Genomic DNA, 14,025 nt, shown 5'->3' with positions numbered 1-14,025 from the left:
ACTCTTTATACATACTTTCTGGGGGTATACAATCTCTTCCCGGAGGAAAGTGTTCTCTCCAGCATTCTTATCAAAGAGACCCCAGTCCATCTTGAGATCCCAGATGAGGGTATAGCAGGAACTGATGATATAAAAGACAATCCACAGGTAAAAGAACACCATGGTGTCCGAGTGACCTCGTTCTGAAGAAAGAAAAGGGAAAGAGAAATGAGAAAATTTACATTTAAGTAAAATTTTTCATTAAATAACACTAATTAAAACAGATTCTTAAAATAGCTCCATAAGAAAGCAAAGCTTTAAACAAATCGTAGGAAGATCATTGTCTAACAAAGGTTAAACAATAAATATGATTTCCCTGAGGTCCAAAGCAATCATCAAACATTTGCTGAATACATAACACTTGCACAAATGTATAAAAGTTTTGGAGGCTTTATGCTGCATACGTAAAAATCTGTATAATTGCAATGAAGGTGTTGAATGTTACAGAAGATGCAATTTTAACTTTTGCCATCAGGTGGCAGCTTAGTGTAAAATATGAAAAAGATTCCCGAACCACTACTAACGAGGAATGTGCTGCATTTGCTTCAAGAAATTCTTGGATTGTTTTTACTTTAGAACACTTCCTTCATACACTTAGATGTTGTCCATACTTATCATGATGGCAACCAGATAATTCTAAGTCTAGATAAAATGCCTGAAAACAACAGATTGATAAAGATTTTACCCTTAATGATATATATGAAAGCAAATTTCTCTCAAGTCACAAAGCAAAGTATGGTATTTTAGCCTTTCTTAGAGGGTGTTTATTGATACAAAGGCCTAATTTGCTGGGAACATTATAAAGTAACTTTTGGCTTTATGCTGAAAATACTATAAGGCACACTAAATGAGAATAATGATTCACAAATGTAGTTACACAATTTAATCATTTCTGCTTCATACACTATAATGAAATTCTTCTTTGGTCAGCTCTAGAGTCATTGTGGAATGTCTCTAGGTGTGTGATAGGTATATAACTACTAATATGGTTCTGCATCACGAGGAAAAAAAGGCATACAAATCTAATTCAAAAAAGTTTAAATTTTGGTCAGTTTCTCAAAGATATAGAAAGCAAAGGATATACCATGCATCCTTCATAATTTTTTTCTGTTAAAATAAGCAAATGTTTATTAACCACTTTTAGGTTATATTAATGTGTTAAGTACAGTATGATTTAAAGGCACCCCTTAGAAGTTTATAATCTAGAGAGTGAATCAAACATTCATTATTGATACATTTGAGCTCAAAATGAAATATAAACAAAGGACTATGAGAGCACCAAGGCAAATGGGAATGTTTCCAACAGTAGCAAGTAAGAGAAAGCAGCATTTGAGTTATTTCTAGAAGGATAAATAAATAGTATTGCAAAACTCAGGCAGATAAGGTGAGGTCATTCAAGGCTGAAGGAAGATACTGGGAAGGTAGATAATGAGAAGGCGGGGGTGGGGGGGAAGAACAAGTGTGTCTGAGAAGTTACAAGTTATCTACATCTAGTGTTGGTGACATACAGAGGATGTGAGAGCAATGGTATGATTTAAAATGAGGCTGAAAAAGACTCATCTGGGTCTGAACGTGGAATGCCTTCGTGGGCTTTAGGATCAGATCTGTATTTTAGAAAAACAACTGGTTGGCAAATTACTTGCAACCAATTGGTTAAAAAAAATAGATGCCTTGGAGCTTCAGTGTTGTGTGAACATCAGTTCTCATCAGCTCATGAGAGCCAATTGTTAAATTTTCAGAAACTCTGGAAGCTGGTTGTGAAACTCAGTCATTATTAAAAATTAACTTATATAACTTTATAAATAGTTATATTAAAACAAAGGTAACAGATACTCAAAATTCATTACTTTTTAATTATTTTATTAATTTTTGCTTTTATTCTCGAGGTTGTATATATTTATTGTACTTGTATGATGGAAATACTGTATAATACTGTGCTACTGTACATCTTTTCCTCACTCCACATTCAGTGTTATCATCTTAGTAGCTTGAAATTGGCTATGGTAGAAGTATTTACACTGTGGAGATCAGCAAACACTATGAATCAATGCCCCTTATCCCCACTCCCACCCAAGAGCTGGTTTGTTGAACATACACTAGCACATCACTGTTTAGCTGCTTCTCTTAGAAAGGCAGTGGTAGGGAAAGAAATTGGTATTTTAAAAAATGGTCCACATGTGATTCTCATCAATAGCCCAGCTTTGATATAATCACATTTTCACATTTGAACTATTTCCACAAAAATTTTTCTTCATCAAAAGCAAACTGAACTGAATATTTATACTACAACATTATGTCATAAATTATCAACTTAAAATACCTAAAAAATTATTTACTTATTATCTAGGTACAGTTCATGTGTTCTGAAATGTATTTATTTCATTCTATGTGCAGATATAGGGTCTAGCTGAGAAGTGTCATTCAATAACTCACATCATGGCTGCATTAAAAAAGATACTACAATTCATCTACTAAGGTTCGCAAAGAATAAAGCAAATTTGACAACTTAGTAAAATTCCCTCTTCTCATATTTTCAAAACAAGATCAACACTGAGACAGAAAAAGACAAGGAACTTAACTGTTATTTATATTTACAACACTTAAAAAAAACTGAATGTGAGGTATGTGCCAGGTATTTTACAAGTATTGTCTCACTTAATTTTCCTAATAATAAGCTATCATTTTGTCTGCTAGTAAAAGGATATGAAAATAGAGTAATAGATACATTCAGTAGGAGATAACAAAATGAGTATTTCTCAAGTGAATATAGGTGATATTGAGTCTTATTACAGAAAGCTGATTATCTTTCTTTCTTTACTAATTACTGAAGAAATAATCAAGTGTAAATTATTACATAAAAGGAGATTGTGGAGAGGAGTAAAAATGTTATATGAAAAAAGTAATTAATAATGAAACCAAAAACAATGTGCTAATTTTCTGGTATTTCTCTTAGATTTTAAGTATAAGTCTTATCCTTAGAGTGTAATTCTTACAGTGGTACAATGGATCTGGTGTTTCTCTTTTGTAAGCTCATATTATTTCTTGTTTTTTTTTTTTCTTTTTAGTCACATCCTGCTCATTTTGACAAACGCAGAGTCATGTACCCAACACTGCAATCAAGATACAGACCATCTCCATAAATCCAAAGAATTCCCACCACCCCATTGTAGCCTCATGGACAACCACCAGTTTGTGTTCTCTTCTGGTAGTTTTGCCTTTTTGAGAGGGTCACATAAAATAGAACCACTTAGTATGTAGCATTTCGAGTCTGGTTGTTTTCACTTAACATAATATATTAAAGATTCGTCCATGTTGTTGCATGTATCAGTGGCTTATTTCTTTTTCTTGCTAAATAGTATTACTTTGTAAGGATGTATACAAATTGTTTATCCATTTACTTGCTGATGTACAGGCTGTTTTCAGTTTTTGACAATTCCAAAAAAGTCACTTTATAAATATTCATACACAAGACTTCATGTAGTATGTTTTCATTTCCCTTGGGTAGGAGTGAGACTGTAGGGTAGTATGGTAAGTGGATGTTTAACTTTATGAAAATCTTTCAAACTGTTTTAAAGAGTCATTGTACCATTTTGCATTTTCACCAGCAATGTAAGAGAAATTTAGTTTCTCTCCTTCTTCAACAGTATTTGATAATGTCACTAAAAAAAATTTAGCCATTCTAATAGCCATGTTGTAGGATCTAGTTGTGATATTAATCTTTACTCCTCTGATGACTAGACATCTTTTTATGTGTTTAATTGTCATATGTGTATCTTTTTTGGTGATGGATTTGGTAAAATATTTGGCCAAAAATTTTAAGGATGAATTTCTTGTCTTACTATTATTGCATTGTGTGAAATTTTAAAATTTATTCTGTATTCCAGTTCTCTTTCTGATAGGTTTCCTGCAAATATTTTCTGTTACTGTGTGGCTTGTCTTTTCGTTTTCCAAACAACATTTTTGAATGTGTTTATTCACAAGTTTAAAATTTTGATTAAGACAATTTTGATTAAAAATCATTTAAAAGCATCTTTCTTTTCTGAATCACGCTTTGATTTTTTATATTAGAAGTCCATATCATTTCTATGCAACTTCTATGAAACATACATGAGGACTTACTGACTTTTAAGTAAATATTCTTACAGAATATTTCAGAGTAAGTAATGTTTTATCTGATGAACTTCTTCAAACAATGATTAGCATACACTTGGTCTACAAATGCTACATTTTGGTCTCATTTTAATTACTACCATTATTTGATCTTTCCCATCTCTCAAGTGAAGAATGCCTCTCTCCCTGAAATCATCTGCCTTCATTGGTATTCAGGAGATGTCCTGGAAAGATATTATCACTTTAGGCAAGCAATTACATCTTATTCTCTCTTGGCTAACCCTGGCAGCATACTTTAGTGATGTTCAGAATCACAGAAAATCAAGTCATTGCTATTCTACTCTAAGCTGCTATCCATTATACACCTGCCACATTCGAAGCATAATTCATATTGGACATATTTACAGCAATGGTATCCATGAATTTAAAACAAATAAAAAATAAATTTCTTACAGTTTTGTACCCATAGTCATTGTGTGAATGATTAAAAAAGAAAAAAGGAAAAGGATTAAAGTACTAAAGAGACAATGTGGGAATGATTTTTTGAAAAAGAGAGAAGGAAAAGTACTAAAAAGAGAAATCAGAAAAATTACATATGGAAATCAACTTGAATTATGTTGCAGGGTGGATATTTTAAAAATGAAAAACGTGGCACCATGTGCAGAGAGAAATGGAATCGTTTTCTTTTCACCTAAAACCTTTCTCTTCTGGTAATAATTTACTAGTTTGAAATAAAATAAGAAAACACAACAGACTGGACATAGTTTTCAAAGCCCAAACCTATAAAGCTAAACTGAATTATGACTGAGTTTAGGATCTAGCAAATCCTGGATCTATTTCTATTACCGAAAAAAGAAAAATCAAACCTTTGAATTGTGAGATTGATATTGTTCTCCAAAAAATGAACAAATATAGATATTCCCCTGATCTTTAGTGTGTTTTAGTTACATGTGCGATCACATATATTAATCCCTCAGGTGATTATCATCTTTATCCTCAGGGCAGACAAGACAGACATTATTATTCCCATTTTACAGTTAAGGGAACTGAAGTTGAAGGAGATAGTTAATAAATGGAAAGATAACTAGATTCAAAGTTAGAAGACCTGGGTTTGAATACAGACTGCCTCTTCCAAGCTTTGTGGTTATAGAAAATTCACATTCTTAAAATGATTGAGACAAAAAAGGAACTCATAAGTCCTCGGGCTAAATGGGGGAACTAGAAAGAACAATCCTCATCCAAGGAACATTTTCTACTAGACAGCATTGCTTCTCTAAGTCCATCCCCACTTGAAAATGAAAAAAGCAGTTTCATAAAACCATGAAGTACCATTACAAAATTTCTAACATAGTGTGGAAAAACAGAATTTAAAAGTTATTACACATATTATTGCTTATTTCATACTGTATATAAAATTATGTTTATGGAAAAAAACCCAGAAGTGATTATCTCAGATGAGGAAGTAAGATTAAGGAAGAAAGTGGGCTGAGGAAAATAATTGTTATTAGGGTAGTGATACAAATGATTTAAATAAGACTTTAACTTTGCTATATTATTTGTTTGTTTGTTTGTTTGTGTTTTTTTTTGAGATGGAGTTTCACTCTTGTTGCCCAGGCTGGAGTGCAATGGTGCAATCTAGGCTCACTGCAACCTCCGCCTCCTGGGTTCAAGCCATTCTCCTGCCTCAGCCTCCTGAGTAGCTGGGATTACAGGCATGCACTACCACGCCTGGCTAATTTTGTATTTTTGGTAGAGACAGGGTTTCTGCATGTTAGTCAGGCTGGTTTCAAACTCCTACCCTCAGGTGACCCACCTGCCTTGGCCTCCCAAAGTGCTGGGACTACAGGTATGAGCCACTGCGCCTAGACACTATATTGTTTTTATAATAAAAATAGTACATAGGAATTCCTTTACTAATTCAAGAATGTTTACTGAGTATATACTGAATGTTTACTGAGTATATACCTGCATTATTTATTGTATAATTACAATACTAAAGACTAACTCCAAAAAAAAATCTGCTTGCTTGTATATTCAGCAAACAAATACTGAATGTCTATTGGGTAACCTAACTAGGTATATTCTAGGGAATGAGAATGTACTGAAGAACTACTAAGGGCTAAGTCTAAAAGAGGAGAGAGAACGTAGTCAAAAACACAACGTGCAGGTACAATTGTGGAACTTTGCATAGAAAAGGAGTCAATAAGCCCGGAGGGGAAACAGCCAGGAAAATCTTCCTGAAGGAGGTACTACTTGAGCTGAATCATGAAAGGACTTGAGTTAAACAGGTTTATGGGGCAGAGAGAACCATTTCAAGTAGAATAGAAACCATTCATTCAATAAAGAGCACCGGCATATGCCAGATATTATTCTAGGTACCAGGTACACAACAGTAAATCTTATTTACTAATGGTCAGACAAATTTCCTGCCTCAGTAAAGCCTCCTGTTTTGTAGGGGTAGACAATGATCAGATACACAAGTAAACAAGATGATTTCACACAGTGAAAAATACCATGAAGAAAACAGAACAGGATGATACGACAAAATTCCTTTAGACAGTATTCAGGCACAAACAGCGTTCAGGCAGAGGTTTCTTAGGTTGAGACTTGGGTACTGAGAAGGAACCAGACACATGAAAAGCTGGAGAAAGAGTATATGTAATACTAAAATTTCTAGTAACCATATTCAAAAAGGTGGAAACAGGTAAAATTAATAATATATTTTATGTAATCTATACCTAAAATGTTATCACTTTTATATTTAATATATAGTCAAAATAAAATTGATATCTTTCATAGTTTTTTGTTTCAAACTAAGTCTTCAAGATCCACTTTGTATGTTATACTTACAGCACATTTCGACTTAGATTAGGCACATTTCAAATCCTCGACAGATAGATGCAGCTGCTAGTTATATTATGCAGCAGTGCAGTTCTAGGTATCTTAAGGGAGATGAGTTTGAGGTGTAAAGATTGAAAGCAGTGTATTTAATAATGCTGTGGCAACAGCCCAGTGAGAAAAAATGAAGACTATAATTGAGTATAAGTTTAAGGAACAGAGAGGTAAGGCAAAAATTAAGAAATATTTAGGAACTAACATTGGCAGGACTTGGTGAATTTTGAAGGTGAGATAAAGGATACAGTCGAAAATAATAACTCCTAGTTTTTAACCTGGGTGAGTGGGATGGTGCCATAAACTAGGTTAGAGAACATGGGGCTTGAAGCACGCTTAGGAAAAAAAATGAGTTTAGTTTTTGACATGTTGACTTTAAGGTACTTATGAAACATCAAGGTGGAGAAGGCCCAGGAAACAAGTGGAAAAAACTAAAAAGCTTCAAATACAGACTGGGGAGTCACACAGACAGTGGTTGGAATCATCAAAATAATTTAGAAGCTCCTTCTATGAAAAGGACAGGCTACAATGAGAAATAAGTCTTCCATCTATAAAGGGAATCACAGTGCATTTGACTACACTTGGTTGAGTTTATCTTTCCAGTGTTTTTTTTTTTTAATACCAAAGACTCAAAGAGATGAGAACTTTCTGAAATGTTACAGAGCTTCTCTTTATCTCTCAGAAAATTTAAATTCTAATTCTGTTTGTTTACATTTCAAGGTTTCTAAATATGTTTTAATTACTATAGAGTTATTACAGTTATAGGAATGGAGACAGTAAGAATAAGGATAGACTACTGTTTTGAGATGTAGGATAGAGAAAAGGAAAAGAGACTAGACCAGATGGCTTAATGAGGTAAGGGAAATCTTTTTAGAGTGGGGGACTCTTAAGCATGTATACAGGCTAGAAGGAAGGAGCCAGTAATGACAAACAGTTTGAAGATTTGGGAGAAACAAGGGATGACTGCCAGAGCTAGATCCTGGGACCAGAGGAAATGAGATCAGCACACAGAAGGAAGGACACCTTGTTACTTTAGACTGGGGAAAATACAGTGAGAAGGGGTTTAGATTAAATAAGTATGTAGGGAGAAGGTAGGAAACCCTTAAGACCACTATCAAAGGCCAGGCATGATGACTCACACCTGCAATCTCAGCACTTTGGGAGGCCAGGGCAGGCCGATCACCTGAGGTCAGGAGTTCCAGACCACCCTGGCCAACATGGCAAAACCCCACCTCTACTAAAAATACAAACATTAGCCAGGAGTGGTGGCACACACCTGTAGTCCCAATTACTCAGGAGGCTGAGGCATGAGAACTGCTTGAGCCCGGGAGGCGGAGGTTGCAGTGAGCAGAGATCATACCACTGCACTCCAGCTTGGGTGATACAGCAAGACCTTGTCTCAAAAAAAGGAAAAAAAAAAAAAAAAAAAAAAAAAAGGGTAAAGGGATGTAAAGGGAGACGAAGTTTCTGTAAGATACTCAAATTGATAAAATAATGACACTAAGACCAATATTTATTTATATAATACTTAGGACAGCCACTTAAAAGGCCAAGGCAGGTGGATCACCTGAGGTCAGGAGTTCGAGACCAGCCTGACCAACATGGCAAAACCCTGTCTCTACTAAAAATACAAAAATTAGCTGGGCATCACGTACCTATAATCCCAGCTACTCGGGAGGTTGAGGCAGGGGAATTGCTTGAACCCGGGAGGCAGAGGTTGTAATGAGCCAAGATCACACCACTGCACTCCAGTCTGGGCAACAGAGCGAGACTCGTCTCAAAAAAAAAAAAAAAAAAAATATATACACACACACACACACACACACACACACACACACACACACACACACATACACACACACACACTCAGAAACACTGCCAAATGTAGTGGCTCATACCTGTAATTCCAACAATTTAGGAGGCTGAGGCAGGGGGATCACTTGAGGCCAGGAGTTTGAGATCAGCCTGGGCAACATAGTGAGGCTCTGTCTCTAAAAGAGTTTTGTAAACTTAGCCAGGCATGGTGGCACTTTAGTCCTAGCTACTTGGGATTGCTTAAGCCCAGGAATATAAGGCTGCAGTGAGCCATGATCATGCCAATGCACTCCAGCCTGGGCTACAGAGCAAGACCCTAACTCTTAAAGACAAACACAACAGTATAGATAAAACAGAACTATAAAAAATATGCAAGTAAAAACATAAATAAAAAGCAGAGAGAACAAACAGAAAACCAAAGAAGAAAATGGCACACTTATACCCTAACATTTATATTACATCAAATGTCAATGGTTTAAATAAGCCAATTAAAAGACAGAGATTGGCAGAGTGGATTAAAAACCATGACCCAAGGATATTCTGTCTACAAAAAATAGGTTGAAAGTAAAATGGTCAGGCACAGTGGTTCAGGCCTGTAATCCCAGCACTTTGGGAGGCTGAGGCAGGTGGATCACCTAAGGTCAGAAGTTCAAGACCAGCCTGGCCAACATGGCTCCACTAAAAATAAAAAATTAGTTGGGCATGGTGGCGCACACTTGTACTCCCAGCTACTCAGGAGGTTGAGGGAGGAAAATCGCTTGAACCTGGGAGGCAGAGGTTGCAGTGAGTTGAGATCATGCCACTGCACTCCAGCCTGGGCAAGAGAATGAGACTCCATCTCAAACAAAAACAAAAATAAACAAAAAAAAGAAAGTAAAATGATGAAAAAAATATATAATGTAAACATTAATCAATGAAAAGCATCAACGGCTATATTACTACCAGGTAAAGTAGACTTCAGAGCAAGGAAAATTACTACAGACAGAGAGGAACATTGTATAATGATAAAAGAATTAACCTACTAAGAAGTAGCAGCAATCCTAGTTGTGTGTACACCAAACAACAGAGCAGCAAAATATGTGAAGCAAAAACTGACAGAACTGAAAGAGGAAACAGGCAAATCCACAGTTACAGTTAAGATTTCAATACTCATTCCCAGTAACTGATAGAACAAATAAACAGAAAATAAACAAGGATAGAGAACTCAACAACACCATCAACCAACAGGATCTAATCAACATTTATAGATCACTCCATCCAAAAACAGTAGAAAATACTTTTCAAGTGTCCATGGAACATATACAGGTACCAAGAGAGGTCACAGAAATCAATAACAGAAAGACGAAAGAAAAATTTCCAAATACTTGTGAACTAAATGGTACACTGCTAAATAATTCATGAAGCAAAGAGAAAGTCTGAAGGAAAATTAAAAAAAAATACATTGAACTAAATGAAAATGACATTACAACGTATCAAAATTTGTGGGTACAGCTAAAGCAGTGCTGACAGGGAAATGCACAGCATTATACATACATTACACACACAACTGCATACATTAGAAAACAGAGAAAGTCTTAATAAACTAAGCTCTCACTTCAAAAACCTAGAAGAGTAAAATAAATCCAAAACAAGAAGGAAATAATAATAATAATAATAATAATCAACAAGTTAATGAAATTTAAAAGAGAAATACAGAAAAATGAATAAAATAAAGAAGTAATAAAATTGGCAAACATCTAGCACAACTGACAAAGACAAATGAGAAGACACAAATTACCAATATGAGGAACAAAAGAGAGGATATCACTAAAGACTTCGAAGATATCAAAATAATGAAATACCTTAGACGAGTCAATGCATAGAAATTTGACAACTTAAATGAAATAAAATTCCTCAATGAACACAGACTATCACAACTCACTATATATATTTTTATTTTATTTTATTTTATTTATTTATTTTTTTGAGATGGAGTCATGCTCTGTTGCCCAGGCTGGAGTGCAGTGGTGTGATCTCATCTCACTGCAACTTCCGCTTCCCAGGTTCAAGCAATTCTTGTGCCTCAGCCTCCTGAGTAGCTAGGATTCATACAGGCATACACCATCATACCCAGCTAATTTTGCATTTTTAATAGAAACGGGGTTTCACCATGTTGACCAGGCTGGTCTTGAACTTCTGATCTCAGGTGATCCGCCCGCCTCAGCTTCCCAAAGTGCTAGGATTACAGGCGTGAGCCACCACACCCGGCCAATATGATATTATTTAAACAATCCTATAGCTATTAAGGGAATCAAATCTGTAATTTTAAAACTCCTCCCAAGTACATCTCCAGGCCTAGATGATTTCACTGGAGAATTCTACAAAATTTTTAAAGAATAAATCTTCCACAAATTAGAAGAGGAGGGTAAACTGCACAAATAATTTTACAAAATTAGTATTACTTTGATTCTAAAACCAAAGACAGTACATAAAAACAGAAAAATATAGAGAACTACACCTCATACAGACACAAAAACTGTTAACAAAATATTAGCAAATAGAATTCAGCAATATATAACAAGAAATATACACCAAGTGAACTTTATTTCAGAGTTTCAGGCTGATTCAACATTTGAAAATCAGTAATGTTAATTCAACATCTTAATGGACTAAGTAAGCTTAGAAGAAAATCACAGGATCATATCAAATTATTTAGAACAAGCATTTTAAAAAATTAAAACAGGAATAGAGGGGAACTTCCTCAACAGAACACCTACTGCAATAAATGTTTTATTTATTATACTTAATGGTGAAAAACCAAATGCTTTCCCTCTAAGATTGGGAACAAGGCAAGGATATCTGCTCTCATTACTCTTACTCAATATGGTACTGGAACCTCAAGCCAGAACAGTAAGGGAAAAAAAAAAAAAAAAAAAAAAAAAAGGAAGTAAAAGGCATACAGAGTGAAGAGAAGGAAATACAACTGTCTCTTTTGTACATGACATAATTGTCTATGTAGAAAATCCCAAGGAATCTACAAAAAAAACCTCTCAGAATGCAAAAGTGAGTTCGACAGGGTCATAGGAGATAAGATAAACAAACAAAAATCAATTGTATTTCTATATACTAGCAATGAACATACAGACACCAAAATTTAAAAATACAATACCATATATCATAGTCAAACATCTGAGAACTAAAGACAAAGAAAATAATCTTGAAAACAGTAAGACAGAAATGATACCTTATCTATAAGGGAAAAGCTATTTAATGACAAGATTTTTCACTAGAAACTAGGGAGAACAGAGGGAAGAGACAGTTTTCAAGCACTACAAAGAGACCTTTAATGTAGAATCCCACATCCAGCCAAAACACCCTTCAGGAATGAGGGCAAAGGCAAGGCATTCTCGGATGAAGAGAAACTCACAGAATTTGTCACCCAGTAGGCCTCTCCCCTAAAAGAATGGTCAAAGGAAATTCTTTAAGTAGAAAATAATAAAAGAAGAAATCTTGTAACATCAGAAGAAAAGACATAATATGCAAAAATATGGGTAAAGGCAAGATATTTTCCTTCTTGAGTTTTCTATATTATGTTTGAAGGTTGAAGCAAAAAATTGTAACACTGTCTGATGTAGTTATCAATATATTTAGAGAAAACAGTTAAGACAATAAGATGATAAATGGGGGAGGATAAAGGAATGTAAAGGGTGATTAGGTTGCTACATTTAACATAATCTGTTAAATGAAGGCATCCAACTCTTCAACATTTTACATATATATATGTGTATATATTTACACATACATACTTAGAGCAACCACGTAAGCAGCTATACAGAGATACATTAAAAACACCATAGACAAATCAAAATGGAATTTAAAAAAATATTCAAGTAGTCCACAGGAAGGTAGGGAAAAGAAATGAGAGAAACCAAAAATTAGGGAAAACCAACACAAAACACAAATAAAATAAAAGACTTATACCCTAACACGAATACAGTATTTCCCCCTTATCTGTGGGAGATACATTCCAACCATTCCAAAACCCCCAGTTGGTGCCTGAAACCATGAATAGTACTCCTTTGATAAAGTTTAATCTATAAATTAAGCACAGTAAGAGACTAACAACAATAATAATAAAATAGAACAATCATAATACACTGTAATAAGTTATGTGGAAGGCTGGACGTGGTGGCTTACGCCTGTAATCCCAACATTTTGGGAGGCCAAGGTGAGAGGACTGCTTCAGTCCAGGAGTTGGAGACCTCACCTTTACAAAAAATAAACAAAATTAGACCAGTGTGGTGGCGCACACCTGTAGTCCTAGCTACTCAGGAGACTGAGGTGAGAGGGCTGCATGAGCCCAAGACGTCAAGGCTGCAGTGAGCTGAGATTATACCACTGTACTCCTGCCTGGGTGACAGAGTGAGACCATGTTTCAAAAAACAAAACGAAAACCATAGAAGTTATGTGACTGTGGTCTCTTTCTCTTTCAAAATAGCATAAAGTTTTCAGACTGTGGTGGACCATGGATAAGTAAAACTGCAGAAAGTGAAGGTATGGATAGGGTCAGGGGGAATACTGTGCAAAAAAGGCAACAAGAGGGATCCTTGTGGTGATGGAAATGTTCTGTATCTTGACTGTATGAATGTCAATATTCTGGTTGTGATATCGTACTACATGTTTGTAAAATGTTACCACTGGAGAAACTATGCAAAGGGTATATGGGATCTCTCTGTATTACTTCTTGCAACTGCATGTGATTCTACAATTATCTCAAAACAAAACGCTTAATTTAAAAAAAACACAAAACTTGACTGTTCCTCAAAACCTTCACTGAGTTAACCACTTCCTCTTTCAAACCCCCTCACACCCTATACAACGCTGATAGTATAGTATTATTGCACTTCCATGTACTATTGTAGTCTATCTCCCTTACCAAACTGTGAGCTCCAAGAGTAGGTTTTAAAGGCAAGATATGTTTTGTTCATCTATGTATGCCTAGTATCTAGCAGTGCCTGATACGCTGAAGATGTTTTGTAAATGTTTGTTGAATAAAACTGGATGTGACAGATGTAATCAAGAAGGTAATTCGATTATTAAACTGTATTTATATTCAATTTATTATTTATATAGATCCTTATTTACTGGCTCCTCAATAACAAAATTATCTCTTCAGTGATTATAAAAGCA

General features: G+C 35.0%; 1 protein-coding gene across 3 annotated transcripts in view; it reads right to left on the bottom strand.

Annotated features, from left to right (window-relative positions):
• The window catches only part of XPR1 (xenotropic and polytropic retrovirus receptor 1), a 257,324-nt gene that overhangs the window by 16,479 nt on the left and 226,820 nt on the right, over positions 1-14,025 (bottom strand). For all 3 annotated transcript variants that reach the window (XM_045399533.3, XM_045399577.3, XM_074027870.1), the window contains one exon: positions 16-182. In XM_045399533.3, coding sequence (XP_045255468.1) covers positions 16-182 — 167 coding nt within the window. The remainder of the gene's footprint in view (positions 1-15; positions 183-14,025) is intronic.

The sequence above is a fragment of the Macaca fascicularis genome, chromosome 1, assembly GCF_037993035.2.
Source record: "Macaca fascicularis isolate 582-1 chromosome 1, T2T-MFA8v1.1".
NCBI lineage: Eukaryota > Metazoa > Chordata > Mammalia > Primates > Cercopithecidae > Macaca > Macaca fascicularis.
Note: the sequence above shows the minus strand (reverse complement) of the source record. Positions and strands in the feature narration are given on the sequence as shown.